The following is an 18,078-nucleotide window of genomic DNA, read 5'->3' as shown; positions in this document are numbered from 1 at the left end:
AAAAGAATGACTGGACATAAATGCAACACTGTTTCTGAGAATTAAAAGCTGTAACTCCAGTACATTTACAGTTGACATTTAAATGTATAAAGTGTATAATAGTATACAAATTAAAGAATGATACATTGGAGGTTTCCTCCTATCAAATAAAACCATAAAGCTGGAAAGCAACTCCAGAGACGTTGCCCAGATCCTCAATTCCAGGATCACAGTTATCTCTGCCTAGAACCTCCTCTTCAAGATTTCTAGGGACGGAGAGTTCACCAAGTTTTTCTGGCCTGGTGGGATGTGTTATTCACCTTGAAGGAAGAAGTTTTTCCCCATGTCCAGCTAAAGTCACTATGGCTTCCCCTTTGTCCACTAACCCCTCAGCGGACACCAGGGCAATCCTCTCGCTCTCTGTGGCTGCGCTTTTCATCTCCTTCCAGCATTGTCAATGTCCTTTAAGAAGTAAACTAAATGGCTGTGACCTGAGGCAGTACACCGGAAATAAAACCACCCCGTGAATCTCGAACCCTGTGTTCCTTTTCAGAGCAATGGCAGTGTTTATTCTCCTACCCAATCTCTCTCTCGTAGAGAATGCGCCCGCATGTACACATATACTCATATATGGAAACACACACACGAACCCCTCCTCCATATCTGGTTTGGACTGTTCAATCTTCTTACTGTGACTGCATTTTCCCTCCCATTTAAACACACTCTGTAGACTTCATCGGAGTAAGCCCTTCTTCTTAGACTCATCCCTCCCAATGTCATCCTGCTTCCGAGGGGCTCCTTTGTCCTCGACTGGAACAGAATTCGAAATGACTTTAGGGAATCTCTAAAGGTCGGAAAACCCAATTTAATCTCATATCAAGTCTAAATTTAGGGAGTATTTTTACAATTCCTTTAGATCGTCAATTCACCCAAAGCACTGAATCCGACGTGACCGGAGGCCAGTGCCACGGATTCACTCCTTCCGGCTGCAGTCACCGGCAGCAGAGTTCCCACCCGAAACTGCCTTTGCTCTCAGGAGTGGAATTGCTGGGCCACACGGCAGTTCCGTTTTTCATTGACTGAGGACCCTCCACACTGTTTTCCATAACAGCTACACCGGTCTGCATATGTACAATGGGACAAAGAAGACCAATTCCACATGATTTCACTTACACAAGCAATCTAAAGAACGAAATAAACGAACAAACAAAATGGAAACAAACTCATAAATTCAGAGAACAGACTGATGGTTGATAGAAGGGAGGGGCACTGGGGGGACAGAGTGAAAAGGTGAAAGGACTGAGAAGTACAGGTCAGCAGGGACACAACAATCACGAGGATGTCAAGTACAGCGCATAATTACAACCACATCGTAATTACTATGGTGCCGGGGGGAACCAGAAATATCAGAGGGATCACTTTGCAAAGTATATGATGGTCTAACTGCTACGCTGCACACCTGAAATAAATACAAAAATAATAAGAAATAGAAACTGTAATCGGAAAATAAATTTTAATTAAAATAAAGTCGCTTTTTAAAATGGCTTCCTATAATTTGCTTGCCTAAATCCCTCTGAGTGGCTCCTCAGAGTAATGAGAACAAACACTCCTTTCCATGACAACCAGGCTCCTTACACTTGAAGCCCCCACCGGACTAGACCACTCACCACAGAGTTCTCAACTTCCTAGCTACGCTGGTCCCTTGCTTTCCATGCTAAAACACACAAGACCGTGTCCATCTTGGAGAATTAGCACACCCTGTTCCTTCTGCCCACGGGATTCTTCCACAAGCTCTTCACAGCCTGGCCTTCTCACCAGCCCAGGCTCGTTTCCCTGTGCTTTCTCCTCCCTCCTCTTCCAACCAGCAGGTAAGCCCACAGTGCTGCTGCTGGGGTTGCTCACACAGCCCCCAGTGTTGGACAGCCAGTGAGCACCCGGTGCGCACTTGGGGGATGAATGGACATGTGTGAGGCTTCATGCGCCTCGCCATTGCTCCAGACTGCCATAGGCCCCAACCTGACCACAGCTATGCAAGGACCTGGGAGAGGACAAGAAAGATCAATGGATCTTTGCTTCCCCAACCTGGGAGGCAGTAAGGGAAGGAGTTTATCTCCAAGGTTACAAGAGAAATCCACAGACAAACAAGCATTTTCCCATTCCTCAAAACTCAAAACAAATTTCTGGTGATGACATGTGCAAAAAATGTTTTCTTTGTTACCTCTAAATGGACATCTATACTCATTAACTCATGTGAAAAAGAATATTGTATGAAAGAATCCAAAAGTGTACCGAAGTTACACATTTCCTTTCCAGCTTTCTTTCTGCTCTGGCATTACAGTTTACATAAACAAGAAATGTGTTTAGTGGATTCTAAGGCATGAATATTAGTATAAATTTTGAGAGCTGAAGCAAAACAAAACTACAAAATGACCCCCAAAGGACTCATAGGCTACAACTGTTGAGAAACTTGTTTTGTTTTTTACGTGGTAAGATATGTATTATTCAGACGGCAAATACAAAGGGAGGAACTAAATTATCATTACGGACAGAACGTTCACATGAAGTTCCACAGGGCTATAAAAATATGGCAAAAACACTATTTATTTTTACGTGTCCTTAAACTTATGTCTTTCATGTTACCCCCCACCAAATTATGAAGAGTGCTAGGTCATTAAGAAAAATACAGCAGGACATGAATTCATAGGACCATCACTCAGTGAGCTTGTTTTCTTAGCTGTTTAACATGTTCATTCTTTAAAAATGCTGCCATTGTGAAACAAGCATGTTGAGTCCTTTCGCCCACCCCACCAGGGAGACTCTGCGGGCCGCGCACCACGTACCTTGCAGCCACTGTGAGCCCTGCTCTTCGTCAGGGGCGTGGTGGTGCACAGCTCGATGGCTTCGGGCTCGTGGAAGATGACGGCGGGGAGAGGCTCCTTTTTCAATGTTAGGACATTCAATTTAGACTTCAGCATGGTCTGAAAGTGCTGGAAAGCAGGAAAAACAATGAGCCAAACACAGTTAAAGCATCTGGAACTGTACACATGCAACTGCACAGAAAACCAAGTAGCCAACTCTTTGTGTCATTTACCCCTGTCTTCACCGAGGGGGCCAAGAGATGGTGAGTGAAAGAGAGGGCAAGAACTGCCAGGACATTGCTGAGTGGAGGTGTGGGAGAAGCCACCCCTCCCACAGACATCATGAGAACACGGGGCCATGGGAGAGTCACCACGACCCTGTTCTGGGACGGTCTTCCCAGGTAACATATACAGATGACATCCTAGGGGTGGAATCCCTGCTGAATTCCACTAACGAAGTGAAGATGTTCAAGAGAGGATGCTAAAGAACAATTTGGGGGAAAGTTCAGAAATAATGCAGAAGGAAAAAAATTGGTGAAAAAAAAACACAAGACTTCTGCCTCCCTCAGTTCTGCTATGCCTTGGCTTTAGAATGTTGGGTAATTGAATATTTCTCAATGAAATAAATATCCAGTCTATGTACCACTCCTGCTGGTCTGAAATATATGCAGAATTCCAGCATATTTCATCACTGCCATGTCTACACCCAGTCCAGGCTCCATCTTTCTTTGGTCTAACATCTTCCAGATTGCTCCAACCACTTCCCACCTTGCCCCTGCGCAGAGGATTACCACAGTAATGTCTGAAATCTATGACATGTCACCCCACTGCTAAAACTCTCCCAAACCTTCCACTCTTCTCACAGAGAAATTCCAAGTCTGGCCTTCGAGCCCAGGCATGATTCAGGGACCAACCCACTGCCTCTCTGATCTCATCTCCTACCCCTCACTTCTCACTTGCTTAGATGCAGCCTCAGTGGCTTCTTTACTTTCTGAGAACAAGCCAGACACCTGTGCCTTGGAACCTCTGAACATGCTACACTTGACCTAGTAGTCAAGGGTACTACTTGCAAGTATGCTTTCTCACATTCTTGGGGACCCTGATCAAATGTCACCCTATGAGAGAGTCCTTCCTTATCAATGTCATCTAAAATAGCATACACATACACACACATGAACATACACATACTTCATGGGCATGCAACCTGTGCAATCACATGGGGTCCACTGCTCAGGAGGGCTTTATGCTCAGTCTAACGTTGATGGTTTAAAACATACCATGACTATACCAGAAAGAGATTCAGAGCAGGAATCCTTGATCACTTTCTCTCTGGACTTGTGTTGTGTAAGCTAAGTCTGACGGAACAGCGGAGTCCCTAGTGAGGAGAAGAAGGATGCGCACAGAGCATGCACCCCTCTGATGTATAAAATTCGATAAGATGCAAAATGAGCGCAAGGTAAGCCTGTTGAGTCTGTGACTCAGTATACACTGCTTCAAATGCAGAAAGAAGTCAGCTGCGTTGTAAGAATGATCAAGGAACCCAATCCTATCCTTCTGGTTTGTGTAACTTTCCCATATTAGGCAACCACTTATGCTGAAAATCACAACATAAAGAACAGGGACAGGCAGGGCGACCATTGCTCCTCCTCCTGCTGGTCCCTCCTCACTAACCAGTAGACAGAAGGCCATGTCAGTGGAGTGTCCGAGTATTAGAAGTGAAACAAGAACAGAAGAGTTAGTTTTGTGGAGTGCTCCCGCTGTCCTGGTAGGAACAAAACGTGGGAGCATGTACGAACCAGGAAATGAAACTTGTGTAATTTCAGTCACTCATCTCTCTTATTTGCATTTAAAGTGGGGATTTTGCAATGTAGTGATGAATGGTAAATTCATGGTAATAACTTTAAATTTTTCTTTACTTAGTACATTAAGTAGAAGGAAAAAAATACCATGACTATTTCAGAGATTCATAAAATGGAGAAAAAGCTTTTGGGTTTAATACCTATAATGACATTTTTTTTCTCAACTTTTTAAATAGAAGACACTAAATTTTCATTTTGCACTGAGCCCCACAAATTATGTAGCTATATATACTCACCATTGTCTAGTCCGGTGTATTATTCTTACGACTACGTATCACCACTATAAATTTATGTTATATTGTTATTTTATGGTCTGTTTTCCACCAGAATGTGAACACCATAGTAGCAGAAACTGTTTTATTCAATGACATATCCCAAGGGCTTACAGCAGTTTACATGTCTACAAAGAATCTACCAGAACTCCAACTGGCCACTCTGATATCAGTCGGTTTTATGTCAACTTGGCTAGATTACCGTGCTTAGTTATTCGGTCAAACATTAAATACCTTGGCGTTGCTGTGAAGGTATTTTGCAGATACGATTAAAGTCCATAATCAGTTGAACTGAAATAAGGGAGGTGATCCTTAACAGGAAGCTGAGGATTCCATGAGAAATCCCACCCTTGGACAGCAGTTTGGTCCATGCCTGACAGTCCAGCCCACCCTTCTGGCAGCATCTCCTCAGGACTGGACTCTTGCCTAACCAGCCCCTGCAAACTGCAGAGTCGATTCCTTGAATAAATCTCAATATATATCTCCCACCAGATCTCTGTCTCTGTTTAATTTGACTGACACAGCCACCTTTCAGGACACCAAGTTGCCAGCCCTGATATATTTTTAAATAGGAGAGAGGCTTGTCCTTACGTTTCCCAGGAAGTATTGATTTGTATTTTTTAAAGATTTTATTTATTTACTTTTAGAGAGAGGGGAAGGGAGGAGGTAAGAGAGAGGGAAACATCAACGTGTGAAAATACATTGATTGATCAGCTGCCTCTCACATGTCCCCAACTGGGGACCTGGCCCGCAATCAGGCGGGTGCCCAAACTGGGAATCGAACCAAAGGCCTTTCAGTTCTCAGGCCAGTGCTCAGTCCTCTGAGCCACACCAGCCAGGGCTGACTTGTAGTTTTTAAACATGTAATGCAAGTTTTCATATTAAGCTGGAATTCTGTCTTTGTTCTTAATTGATTCCAGTCCAACAGAGAATGTGGGGCTTGGAAAGAGAAACATGGATCCCTGAGAGCAGAGACGAAGTCGGTTTGCTGTTGAAGACAAGGGGAGAGCATTTACCCCAGGAGATGAGGTTAGGAGCTGCTGAGGACACTGTCCCCACCTGCCGTTCTGCTAGAGCTCTAGGAGAAGTCACGAGACCACAGTTCAACTCAGCCTGACTTCTACACAGGAAGTTCCTAAAGACTGCACCAGAAGTGGCTCTGTTCTCAAAGGACTAGACAACCACCCTGCTCAGAAATGCTGAGACTGTCTTCCTGTCCCTACTGTGGGACCTAATGTCTTCACTACTGGATCCGTCACTAAGCACACAGAAAGACCGAAAGTTGCAGACTGGCACACACATGGTCCCCATGGTGACTTGGCTAAAGAGCCAGTTAAAAGACATAAACAAACGTTTTAGCCCAGACTGGTAGAGTTCAGTGGGTTGGGCATCATCCTGCAAACCAAAGGGTCATTAGTTCGATTCCCAGTCAGGGCACAACACACCTGGGTTGCGGGCCAGGTCCCCTGTGATGGATGGATGCACACAAGAGGTAACCAGTGGATGTTTCTTTCCCTCTCTACCTCCCTTCCCTTCTCTCTAAAAATAATTTTTTAATCTTTAAAAGATTTTTTAACTTAAATTGGGGATAGGAAGATAACAGAACTCAAATTCCAACTTCAACAAAATGAGTTGTGAAACCCCAGCCACCTAACTCTGCAGAGCCTTGGCACATCCAGACAGGCAGGTGTGTCCCCTGCACTCGTTCGCCAGTTTGTTCCATGTGCCCTCACCGAACACCCACCCTCAGCCAGACACACAGGCACAGCTGGACCAGAAACAGTGATAGTCTCCGCTTAAAAGGGTTGCTCACAGCAGGTGGAAACTGTGAAACCAAATGACAACAGCAATTTTTTGTGACAAGTTTGTTAGACAGAAAAGCTAAAGAGAGATGGTAAGAATATTTAAAAGTGAAATAGAGAGAATGATTCAATTTTTTTCCTTACTGGTTTTGTCCTTTTGCCCACTGTGAAAGGACAGAGGTAAAGGGGGAAATAAAATATGATCTTATTCAATGAATCATGGAGTCCACAATAATACATCTTTTTAGAGGAAATTAACATTTTTATGTAATGTTAACTCTGAGTTGCTCTTGCAGATTTCTGGGTGGTAGAAGTATGATACCTATAGCTATTTCTGATAAGAACACTCTTCTGCCTCTTTCCTTTGGTTGCCGGTCACATTTTCTGTCCCCCTGACATTGGGAAAGAATATGTGACACATGCCGACCATGAGAGTCCACACACACCCCGGTCAAAGGCAATGACCGACGCAGAGGAAACACGAGACGAGCTGAACACGCTCTTCTGAAAGATGGCCGTACAGGCTTGCTAGACCGGCATGCTGTGAGTCTGGAGCTGCCGCTGACCTTCCTACCTGCCAAGGTCAGCCTGAGAACGAGACCACACAAAGATAAAGAGTGCAGGGAAGTGGAGCATCACAGACCTGACATCGTCAAGTCCCCAGATTCAGCTGCATCTGACTCATTCCACCCATGGTCTCACCGAGAATATGAACCAATACCCCCCCTTTCATGCTGTAAATGAGCTTGAATTAGGTGTCTAATCCTTGCAACTGGAGGAGTCTCACCAATACAAATTACTCTTTAATAAAAAGTCACCTGTGAAAAGTAAATAGAGCCACTAATGAAAAGTTTAGAAAGAATTCATAAATGTTAAACGGCAGAAATGAAAAGCAACATTGCATATATATTTTAAAAATGAATCTTGCACTTAGTTATTTGAACAGGCTGAGCCTTAATGATAAGGCAGTGAATAATCATCTACCTAAAGAAAGTATTATAGTGCCCAGGTTATTCATATCTGTGATATAAAGCCCTCTGAGCTACCGCCAAAATGATACCAATTCCCAGCCTCAAGGGTAGCCACAGAGTACCCCAGCTGTGACACCCAGTTTGGGTGGCAAGCTGTCCCGCAGGGTCACAAAGACCCGGAGCTATAACCAGCTCTGTCAGACTGTGTGCCCTTGTCCTTCCTGGGCCTCAGTTTACTCATCTGTCAACTTTAAAATACTGTGTCATTATCACGTCAAAAATGATGGCACTTGTTCTTTGCATGAACAAAAGAAAAAAAGACCATAAGAGAGGAACCTCACAGAGGAGGTCAGCAAAGCTGCTGCTCCCACGTGAAAGATGCAGCATCTCATAAGAAGATGTGCTATTATTCACTGTGAAAGGGAAGGAACAGTGCTGTGGAAAACTAGGGTGCTGCCCCAGACAAATTAAACAAAGCTCGGCTTTCTGCATTTGGTGCTTTCTGCGTGACCTTAAAATACAGCTTCTAAATCGAGCCCCATTATGCAGATGGGGTAATCACCGCCTTGTCCTGTGTAATTTTACAGTTGGCTTGTCCTACTCCTATTCAGACATTAATCTCTGACAGTTTAGCAGGCAAGGATTTACATATTATATCAATTCAAATTGGGCGGGTCCACCTTTCTATCAATTCTGTATGTAAATGTACAGCATCTTTGGAAGGCAATGCTGCTTCCTCTTTTTCTAAGATAACTGGACCACAATCCTCATTCTCATTGAAGGAAAGGCATTGAGGTTTCAATCCCTGGTTCCTCCTTGCATTTTGAAGGCTGACTACAATGGTCCATTTTAACTTGCAAATTACTGAGTCAGTAATGCCCTAATCAAACTTCAACAATACTGCAAACGGTCTCCTTGAGAGAACCACAGGGAACAAGTGGGTGAACAAAAGTAGTGGAAAACTTCAGTACCCCATTCATGCACACAGGTGTACAAAAACCAGTGGGGCTTTGACATTTGTTCGTGATCACACTTCATTTTATTACTTCGTGGGGTATGTAAGAATTCACTCGGTGGTACTTGCCTAACATTGTATAGCGCTTACTCTTTCAAAAGGTACATTCAAACTCCGCTGGTGAGGAAAGAAACAATTGGGATACTCTTTTGTGACCTTCAGTAAATCTTTCATTTACCATTGTTAATGTAAATTCTTAGATTTTTGCTTTTAAACAGTCATCCTAGCATTTTCACACATACACAGAAAAAAAAAACCCATAAAAGTAAGAGAAATATTTTTTCTTTTAAATAAACAGCAAGAGTGAATGAAAGAGGAACATCCAGCCCAGTTCACCTCTGCTCAGTGCTCACCTCCTCTCACGACCACATCGAAATGACGGCAGAACTCCAGAACCACCGCCGGAAATCTGGCCAAACAGAAGTCCCGTAACTGAGGACATACAGAAGAAGCCATATCCAGACACGTAGAGGGAGTGGAGGACAAGGAAGAGGGTGGTCCCACACCCTCGTGTGGGTGTTAAAAATCAGGAGAGATATCTCCGCTGCAGAGGTGCCCACTGAGGAGTGAGGGGTCCCAGCCAAAGGCTCCAGTGCCCTGAAAAAAAGTCCCCGTAACTTTTGGTTGTAAAAACCATCGAAGATTGTGGCTGAGTGAGACAGAAGCTTCTGGAGCCCTTGGTGCTCCTCTTAAAGGGCCCACAGGAGACACTTGTTGATGCCCTCACCGGCACTGAGCTCTAATGCTGGGCAGCAGCTTGAAAGGCACCAGGGATATAAGAGGAGGAAATGAATTATCTGGCTTCAGGGCAAAGGCAGGACTGGCAGCTGTCAGGGAGACAAAAGTGATAACAGGAGCCATTGTTCCTTTGATGGGTCCGGCCCCCACCCCAGCCTGCAGGCACCAAATCTGAGTCTCCATGCACCTGGCTCACACAGTTTGCCCACCCTAGGAATTCCCTGAGCTGAGACTCTATCTCACTCAGGCACACCCAAGCCACTTCCACTGGATTTTCCACACAAAGAGCCTATCTTGGTTCATTTTACTTTTGTTTAAATATGTTTTCAGAGACTTCCGCCAAGATGGAGGCGTAGGTGGAAGCACTGTGCCTTCTCACACAACCAAGTTTAAGACCAGCAAAGTTTCAGCAACAAAAACACAGCCAAACCACAGAAAATTGAACTACATGGAAGTCTGACAACAACAAACCCATCAGCCAAACTGGTAAGAGGGACAGAGCCAGCAGCAGAGCGGGGTCGGGCAGGAAAGATCCACTGAACCGACCTGGGCACGGGACCCAGGTGTGCCATCAGCTGTGGGAACATCCCAGGTATGGAGTAGGGGGTGGACCCACTGAGGACACAAGGCGGTGAACTCACTGAGGGCTGACCACAGTCACCCATTCGCATGCAGATAAACCGGTGAAGGAGCGAGCGGTGAGACAGACTATGTAGGACCCAGTGGCGGGAAGCGGCAGAGGAGACCGCCATTGTCCCTCTCTGATCCCGCCCCCACCTACAGCGTCACAAACCAGCAACCTGGGTGGCTTCTCTCTGACCCTCCCCCACATACAGTATCACAAACCAGTGACCTGGGTAGCCCCGCCCTGGTGAACAACTAAGGCTCCGCTCCTCATATGCAACAGGCATGAACAGATCGCAACATGGCTCAAGAACAACTCAGAGCCCCAGAGGCGATAAATCTAAGAGATGAAGAAATAGCCAAACTTTCAGATGCACAGTTCAAAACACTGGTGATCAGGATGCTCACAGAACTGGTTGATTTTAGTCACAAATTAGAGGAACAAATGAAGGCTAAACTAATTGAAATGAATGGAAATGCACAGGAAACCAATAGTAACGGGAAGGAAACTGGGACTCAAATCAAAGGAGTGGACCAGAAAGAGGAAAAAAATGACCAAACAGAAAAGGATGAAGGAACAAGAATTCAAAAAAATGAGGAGAGGCTTAGGCACCTCCAGAACATCTTTAAACTTTCCAACATCTGAATTATAGGGGTACCAGAAGGAGAAGAGGAAGAGCAACAAGTGGAAAACTTATATGAACAAATAATAAAGGAGAACTTCCCCAATCTGGCAAAGGAAATAAACTTCCAGGGAATCCAGGAAGCTCAGAGAGTCCCAAAGAAGTTGGACCCAAGAAGGAACACACCAAGGCACATCATAATTACATTAGCCAAGGTTAAAATGAAGGAGAGAATTCTAGAAGCAGCAAGAGCTAAGGGGACAGTCACCTACAAAGGAGTTCCCATAAGACTGTCAGCTGATTTCTCAAAAGAGACCTTACAGGCAAGAAGGGGCTGGAAAGAACTATTCCAAGTCATGAAATCCAAAGACCTACATCCAAGATTGCTCTATCCAGCAAAGCTCTCATTTAGAATGGAAGGGCAGATAAAGTGCTTCTCAGATAAGATCAAATCCAAGGAGTTCATCATTACCAAGCCCTTATTATATGAAATGTTAAAGGGACTTATATAAGAAAAAGAATATAAAAAAGATGAACAGTGAAAGGACAGCAAACTCACAGTTATTAACAACCATACCTAAAACAAATGCAAACTAAGAGGATAGCTAGATAGGAGCAGAACCATAGAAATGAAGATCACATGGAGGGTTAGCAACAGGGGAGTGGGAGAAGGGGGGAGAAGGTACAGAGAATAAGTAGCATAGATGGTAGGTAGATAATAGATAGGGGGGAGGACAAGAATAGTATGAGAAATATAGAATCTAAAGAACTTGAGACACATGGTCATAAATTAAAGGTCACAACTTTAATTAAAGGGAGGAATGGTGGGGAAGGGGTTGTGCAGGGTGGAGGGGAATGAAGGGGGAAATAGAACAACTGTAATGGCATAATCAATAAAATAGATTTTAAATAAATAAATATGTTTTCATACAAGGGGTTTTGTTCAGGGTTGAATAGTACCCCCAGTTCTAGCAGGAATATACAAAATTGCAGTATTTGATTTGAAGGATTAATTTTTAATGTAGTTTATATTGATCTAGTATTCCAAGAAAAGAAAGACCAACTTGGCATTTGCCTTATGGTTGCCAATTATTCTAGAAAGTGTCTTATTCAAAAAGTTGCAGCCTAGTTTTAAAAGCCTACATCCAGGCACTTATACATTTAAAAGACTGTCTGTATCTATTAAAGTGATAGCTATTATTAAATGAACTGAAAATACTCATGATCACACACCCATACTTACTCAGGCAGTTTTAATTATGGAAGCATTTCTTTTAAATACCACAGATTCCCTCAAAAGATTATGTGGGAGGGGCACAAAATAGCTCCATGCCCACAGAGTTTGCAAAAAGCCCACAGGCTTGTGAAAGGCTCCCTCAGGGGAGTGAGTGTATGTGTATAGTCATGGTTTTTTTTTTGTTACTGATCTGAAATATACACACACTTGCTATATTTTTAGTTTAACTTGTTTCTGTCATCTTCCAAACCATTTTTCTATATGTTAACAGTTGAACTATTGTAAAACACAGATTACAAGCCCTCAGCTCAAAGGCAACATTTAGCCTGTAAATGTTTTATTTGATTTTCAGACTGCTTAACTTTGAAGAGTATTTAAATATTGGGATATATATGATTAAAATTTGCATTTCCACTGCTCTCCATAGATTGGAAGATCTGCGAAAGCAACTGTCATGCTGTCATGGCAACAATGAGCTCTCGGTGGCCATGCCCTTGCCCTTATTTACTCAGACATTTTCCTCTGCAGCTTGCCAGGGTCACTCTTCCCCAACTGCAGCGCTCTTTCCTGCACTAAATCCCAGGACTATCTGCACAGTCATTGCATGCGCTGACGCCTTCCCTCCTCTACACCACTCGTTTGACCCTCACGGGTCTTCACACGGCAACCCTGATGTAAAATGGCAAATGCTGTGAACACAGAACAAAAATTCCACCCACTGGTGAAAAAAATAAAAAGGTGATCTACTGCTGAATTCACATATTTTTGTCTTTTTATTTCCTTATTGGATTTGTGGGGGTGACACTGGTTGATAAAACCACACAAGTTTTAACTCTAACACATCATCTGCCTGCTGTACTGTACATTCACCACCCAAGTTCACATTTATGTTTAAATTATGAAAATTCAACTGAAAAGGCATGAATGATAGAGAGAAGTAATCATATAAATAGGCCAATGTGTCTGTTTGTCTTTCCACACAACTAGCATGGGCCAGGAACTAGGAATCCATTCTCCTCTGTGTAAGGTATTCCCACATGAACTTGGCGGTGTATCTTGTTCACTGCATATAATTAAACTGCTAAATTTCAGTATTTTTAACTTCTACTTTCAAGTGAGATGGAGTACCAGGGGCCAAATTTATACTGACATGTATAACAACCAAATAAACTGGGGGAAAAACTATGAAACAACAATGTGTGAGACACTGGGTGTCTCTGAAAGACAAGACCAGTGAGGCAAGCTGCACCCCTGTCCAGCTTGAGAGAGTGGGCAGCCTGCAGTGCAGGGAGGAGAAACTCCAAAAGGACCCCGCCAAGTCCCAGAGTGTAGGAGACAGGGATGCAATCCTGGGGAGACAAAAAAGAAAAGGGGTGCCCAGAGAGAGGGGACTCTGTAAAGCTGCAAGGGTCTCTTTAAATACTGAGCTGAGTATTAATCAGCATCTGCATGAAAGGAAGCTAACCAGTGAAATGGTTAGAGATTAGAGTGCTGGTTCACACAGAGCCAGTAATGTTCCTGGTCCTGCCAGCCAGGTTGGATAATCACACAAATCCTAGGGCACTGGACAGAGTATTCCAGGAGGCCCGCTCTAGGGGGTGGGTACCCATTAGCACTAGAATAAGTGCAACTCTGGTTCCACCTGCAATTCTTTAAAAGCAGATCAAAACAGATCAACGTGCTTTGAAGTAATTTAACTGAATTCCACACACACACACACACACACACACACACACACACACAAAGTTGATGAATATTTATAGGAATACAAAAATATCCAGCAATGAACAAGATAAAGTCAAAATGTCTCACATCCAATCAAAAATCCCCAGATATACAAATAAGCAGGAAAAACAGAACCCATAAAGTAATGAGATGAATAAATTAATCAAAACCTACCCAGAAGTGACACTGATGTTATAATTTCCAGGCAATGGCATTAAAACCCAAAGTGAAGAGAAGAAACCAAATAATAAAAATCAGAGGAGAAACCAATGAAATATACAACAAAATCAACACAATCAATATGATGGTCTATCTTCAAGTTCACTCATTCTTCCTTGGCTGCATGTAGGCTACTGACGAGCTCATTACAGGCTTTACCCCCGCTCCTCATTGTTACTGTTTTTGTTTCCTTCGTATTTCCCTCTGATTCTTTCTTACAGTCTCCATTTCTTTGCTGAAATTCCCCATTTATTCATCCACGCTCTCCACTTGTCCCACTAGAACCAATGCTATATTTATCAAAATTATTTTTTCAATTCCATATTTGAGCAGCCTCCGAGTCTGGTTCTGTTAATGGCTTTGTCTCCTCCTAATGAATTGTTTTTCTCTTAATGTGTTTTGTGTGTGGCCAAACAATGAGGGCACAGAGAATAGAATGCACCCTGGTCAGCATGAACACACTTGCAAAAGGATGAAAAGAAGTCCCACAAAACACACAACACTTGGAAACCAAATGGAATGTTACGCGGTTAAGATTCCGAAGACGGTTTCTCACATTCCCCTCCAGGACTTCCTTCAGCCCGAGCCTAGTCCATGGCAGCCTCACATTTGCCTTGGAAATGCTTGGCTTCGTGGTGCCCGTGAGCACCCAGATCATCACGACACAGCAGGTATGTGTTATAAACACACCTGTATTTATAGCCCCACACGTGGGGGTTTATTTTCACTTCCTTTTTGCCACAAAAAATTCCTCTGTAGGACAATGTTTCAGTTGATACAGGACTGAACATTATCTTGGCAGGTTGGAAGGAAACTAAAAATAATTTTGTCCCCAGGCTTCAAGTGGTCAGAAAGGTGACATGCCAGAGCTCCAGCAAGCCAGAGTTTGCTTTGATAGGCTCGGCAGAGAGTGCTGTGTTGCAAAGTCATCACAGAGGACAGGGAACTCGTTCGCCAGACATGCTACCTTCAAGAGAGTTTATGAAGCAAAGGTGGGGGGAGAGTGGGGAAGAGAGAGGGAGGGAAAAGTTGCCCCCATGGAGGGAGACTGCAACTAATATTTGATTGATATTCCTCTCAATTATGATCACACCTCTAAAGGCTTTTCGGAAACTCCTCACCTCCCACCTCTGCCTGCTTTATGCCTGAACAATAATCAGTATTTTCATACCACCTATCATACCTGCATGTGCTGTTTATATGTTGCCCCTTCTGCTTTGGATCCCTCATCTCCAGCAGAGCCCCTGACAGGGAGTAGTCACTAAATGAATGTGTAATGAGTAAGCAAATGATGGAGTGAGTGAAGAAAAACAACACTACCAGAATGAAAAGACAATGGCTTCAGATGAAACACACAAGTGGATCATGTTGTTCTCTGACCTTGCTCCTTTCTCCAGCCCTTGCCTACACTGTGCCACCAGCTAGCATCAATGAACTGAACATGCTCCCTGTTCGGACAACCACCTCAAATGCACTCTGGTCCAAGTGCACAACTGACAAAGCTCCAGTCTCACCACCAAGATGCTGATGACTCTCAGGCATGAAGATCATGACGAGCGGCCTCATCAGAGTTCACTGAGACCACACACATGCCCTTGGGAAGGACAAGCTCTGCCTACAAGGCCCCCGGAGGCCCCGGTGCGAGGTGAAGGCCACCTCCCAGGCCAGTCTCGCCCAACTGCCAGAGCAGCAGAGGCTCATCCACACTGGATGCGGGCAGAGACCGCAAACCATTTCCGTGAGGAAAATGACCCCTTCACAGTAACAGCCAAACACCCGAAGAAGGACTTCTCTGTCCTCTCAGTGGTTTGTCCCTCCTGACCCGAGGGAACCACAGGTAAATAGCAAGTATTAATCAATGCAGCACACATAAGAAAGCAAGCAAAAAGGAGGAAGAAAAGAGACAGGAGACTACCATTTGGAAGAGTCTTTCTCTTCCAAAGAGAACAAGAGTCTTTCTCTTCCAAGAAAACAAAGGGTACTGCTTTCCCCAGGCTGCTATAGCAAAGCACCAAAAATCAGATGGCAAGAAACAATACAAATATATTGCCTAACGTGGGGGTGTCAAACTCATTTTCACCGGGGGGCTGCATCAGCCTCATCACTGCCTTCAAAGAGCCAAAATAATTTTAGGACTGTATAAATACAACTACTCCTTAATTGTTAAGGAGTTGGAATTACATTCGGCCCTCTGAAGGCAACCGTGAGGCTGATGGGGCCCCCAGTGAATATGAGTCTAATGCCCCTGGTCTAACAGTTCTGGTGCCTAGAACTCCGAAATCAAGGTGTCCGCAGAGCCATGCTCTCTGGGTCGACCCTGCCTTGACCAGCTTTTGGTGTTGGCTGGAGCGCCTTGGCGTTCCTTGGCTTGCAGGGGCACCATTCCAGGCGCGCGCAGCTATTCTCTCTCTGCGCATCTTCAAATCCTCTCTGTTCTGTGTATGCCTATCTCTGAGCCCAAGTGTCCTCCTCTGTAAGGACACCATATTGGGTGACGTCTCACCCTAAGGACCTCAGTTTAACTTGATTACCTATGCAAAGATCCTATTACTAAATAAGGTCACATTCTGACACACTGGGGGTTAGGATTTCAACACACAGGTTTGGGGGGCAGGGAGTTAGCGCATAACAGAAAGAAGAGGTTCTCCCCATGTGGACTACTCATGCACGCAGATGTTTCACTGGCCACCCCGGTCAACGCTGCTAATTTTTGCTGCACTTGAACCCAGGATAATGTTAAGGACCTCGGGAGTAGACCCCAAAATATGTGGGTAGGACCTGGCCTGGGCCTGTCTGAATTCAGTGGACCTGAATGTGACTCTAGGCTACCTACCCGTCACAGAAATGTCAGTGATTCAACAAGCAGCCCGGGCCACCATCAGGGAAAAAAATCTACCTTGTGGTTAGTTTGTTTGCTCCCTAAAAACTCTTGAAGGAAAACAGCACCTGACACCTGTCAGGTTTCATTACCAGCCCTGTCTCACCTGCTCTGACCTCCCTTGAATTAGAACACAGAAAAAGAACACAGCTCTTAATTCCTAGTGCTGGCTTATTCGGCATTTATTCATTAACTCTCTTATTTACTGAGTCAGGGACCCTTCTGGGCATACAGTGTTGGCAGGCATGCTTCCTGTCCTCATGGAGCTGGACTTTAACGTCAGGAGACCAACAAGAAGAAAGAGTTCCCTCATTTCAAACAAAGAGCATGCATCTGGCCATTTCCGTCATCATGTCCTAGGGAAGGCTTGTCCTCAGGCCTCCCCCCTTTGGCCCCCCGGGGAACTTCCATATCAGTACCCTGTTTCTCTCTGTCTTCTCTCTGTCTGGGCCTTTTTCCAAAACCACAGGAGCAAAGTGCAGTAGATGAACACCCCTGGGCAGCCTCAACCGATCAACGACGAGAGGAAGAGTCAAACCACTCCACCCCACGAGGGGCTTAACTCTGAGTTGTGGGGCTCTTTTTTTTAACAGTTTTTATTTATTTATTTTTTTTTAATTTATCTTTATAGGGGAAGAGAAGGAGAGAAACATCAATGTGTGGTTGCCTCTCATGAGTCCCCCACTAGGAACTGGCCTGCAACCCAGGCATGTGCCCTGGCTGGGAATCGAACCGCGATCCTGTGGTTTGCAGGCCTGCGCTCGATCTACTGAGCTACACCAGCCAGGGCCAGAGTTGTGGGGCTCTTTACTTCCCTTTGGTTTGATGTTGGTGTCCGTGTTTTACATTTTTTGAGAAATTCCCCGCAGGGTTAAGCTCCACTCACATGCGGTGGCTGGCTTGATAGCACCCCCTTTGTCGGCTTTTTCTCCTTCCCTGCCCCCCTCCCTGCTTCCCACCCATGTTTCCAGCACATTCCAAAGGCTACTTGCACTTCAGTCCTTATCTCAGCATCTGTCTGTGGAAGAACCCAAACTAAGATAAAACTTCATTTCCCTTTAGACCATTTTAATTCAATTCACCAAATAACCATTACAGGCATTCTACAGATGCCTGGTACCTGCACTTAAGCAGCTCGCCGTCAGGTAAGAAGAAGGCGTCATGCAACCAGCTTAAATATGTTGCAGACATACAAATAAAAAGGCTACAAATGTGTAAAATGGGAGCAATTAAGTTTGCTGGCATTGGGTTGGAACAAGTATCATGGAAGAGAGGATA

At 44.4% G+C, this 18,078-nt stretch overlaps 1 protein-coding gene across 1 annotated transcript in view; it reads right to left on the bottom strand.

Annotated features, from left to right (window-relative positions):
• PID1 (phosphotyrosine interaction domain containing 1) overlaps nucleotides 1–18,078 on the bottom strand; it is a 207,217-nt gene that overhangs the window by 103,517 nt on the left and 85,622 nt on the right. The window contains exon 2 of the mRNA XM_037139267.2: nucleotides 2,820–2,966. Within this exon, the coding sequence (XP_036995162.1) occupies nucleotides 2,820–2,966 (147 nt within the window). The remainder of the gene's footprint in view (nucleotides 1–2,819; nucleotides 2,967–18,078) is intronic.

This window comes from Artibeus jamaicensis, unplaced genomic scaffold (assembly GCF_021234435.1).
Source record: "Artibeus jamaicensis isolate MK-2021 breed Jamaican fruit bat unplaced genomic scaffold, CSHL_Jam_final contig_1015, whole genome shotgun sequence".
Taxonomy (NCBI): domain Eukaryota; kingdom Metazoa; phylum Chordata; class Mammalia; order Chiroptera; family Phyllostomidae; genus Artibeus; species Artibeus jamaicensis.
This window is presented reverse-complemented; position numbering and strand designations above follow the sequence as displayed.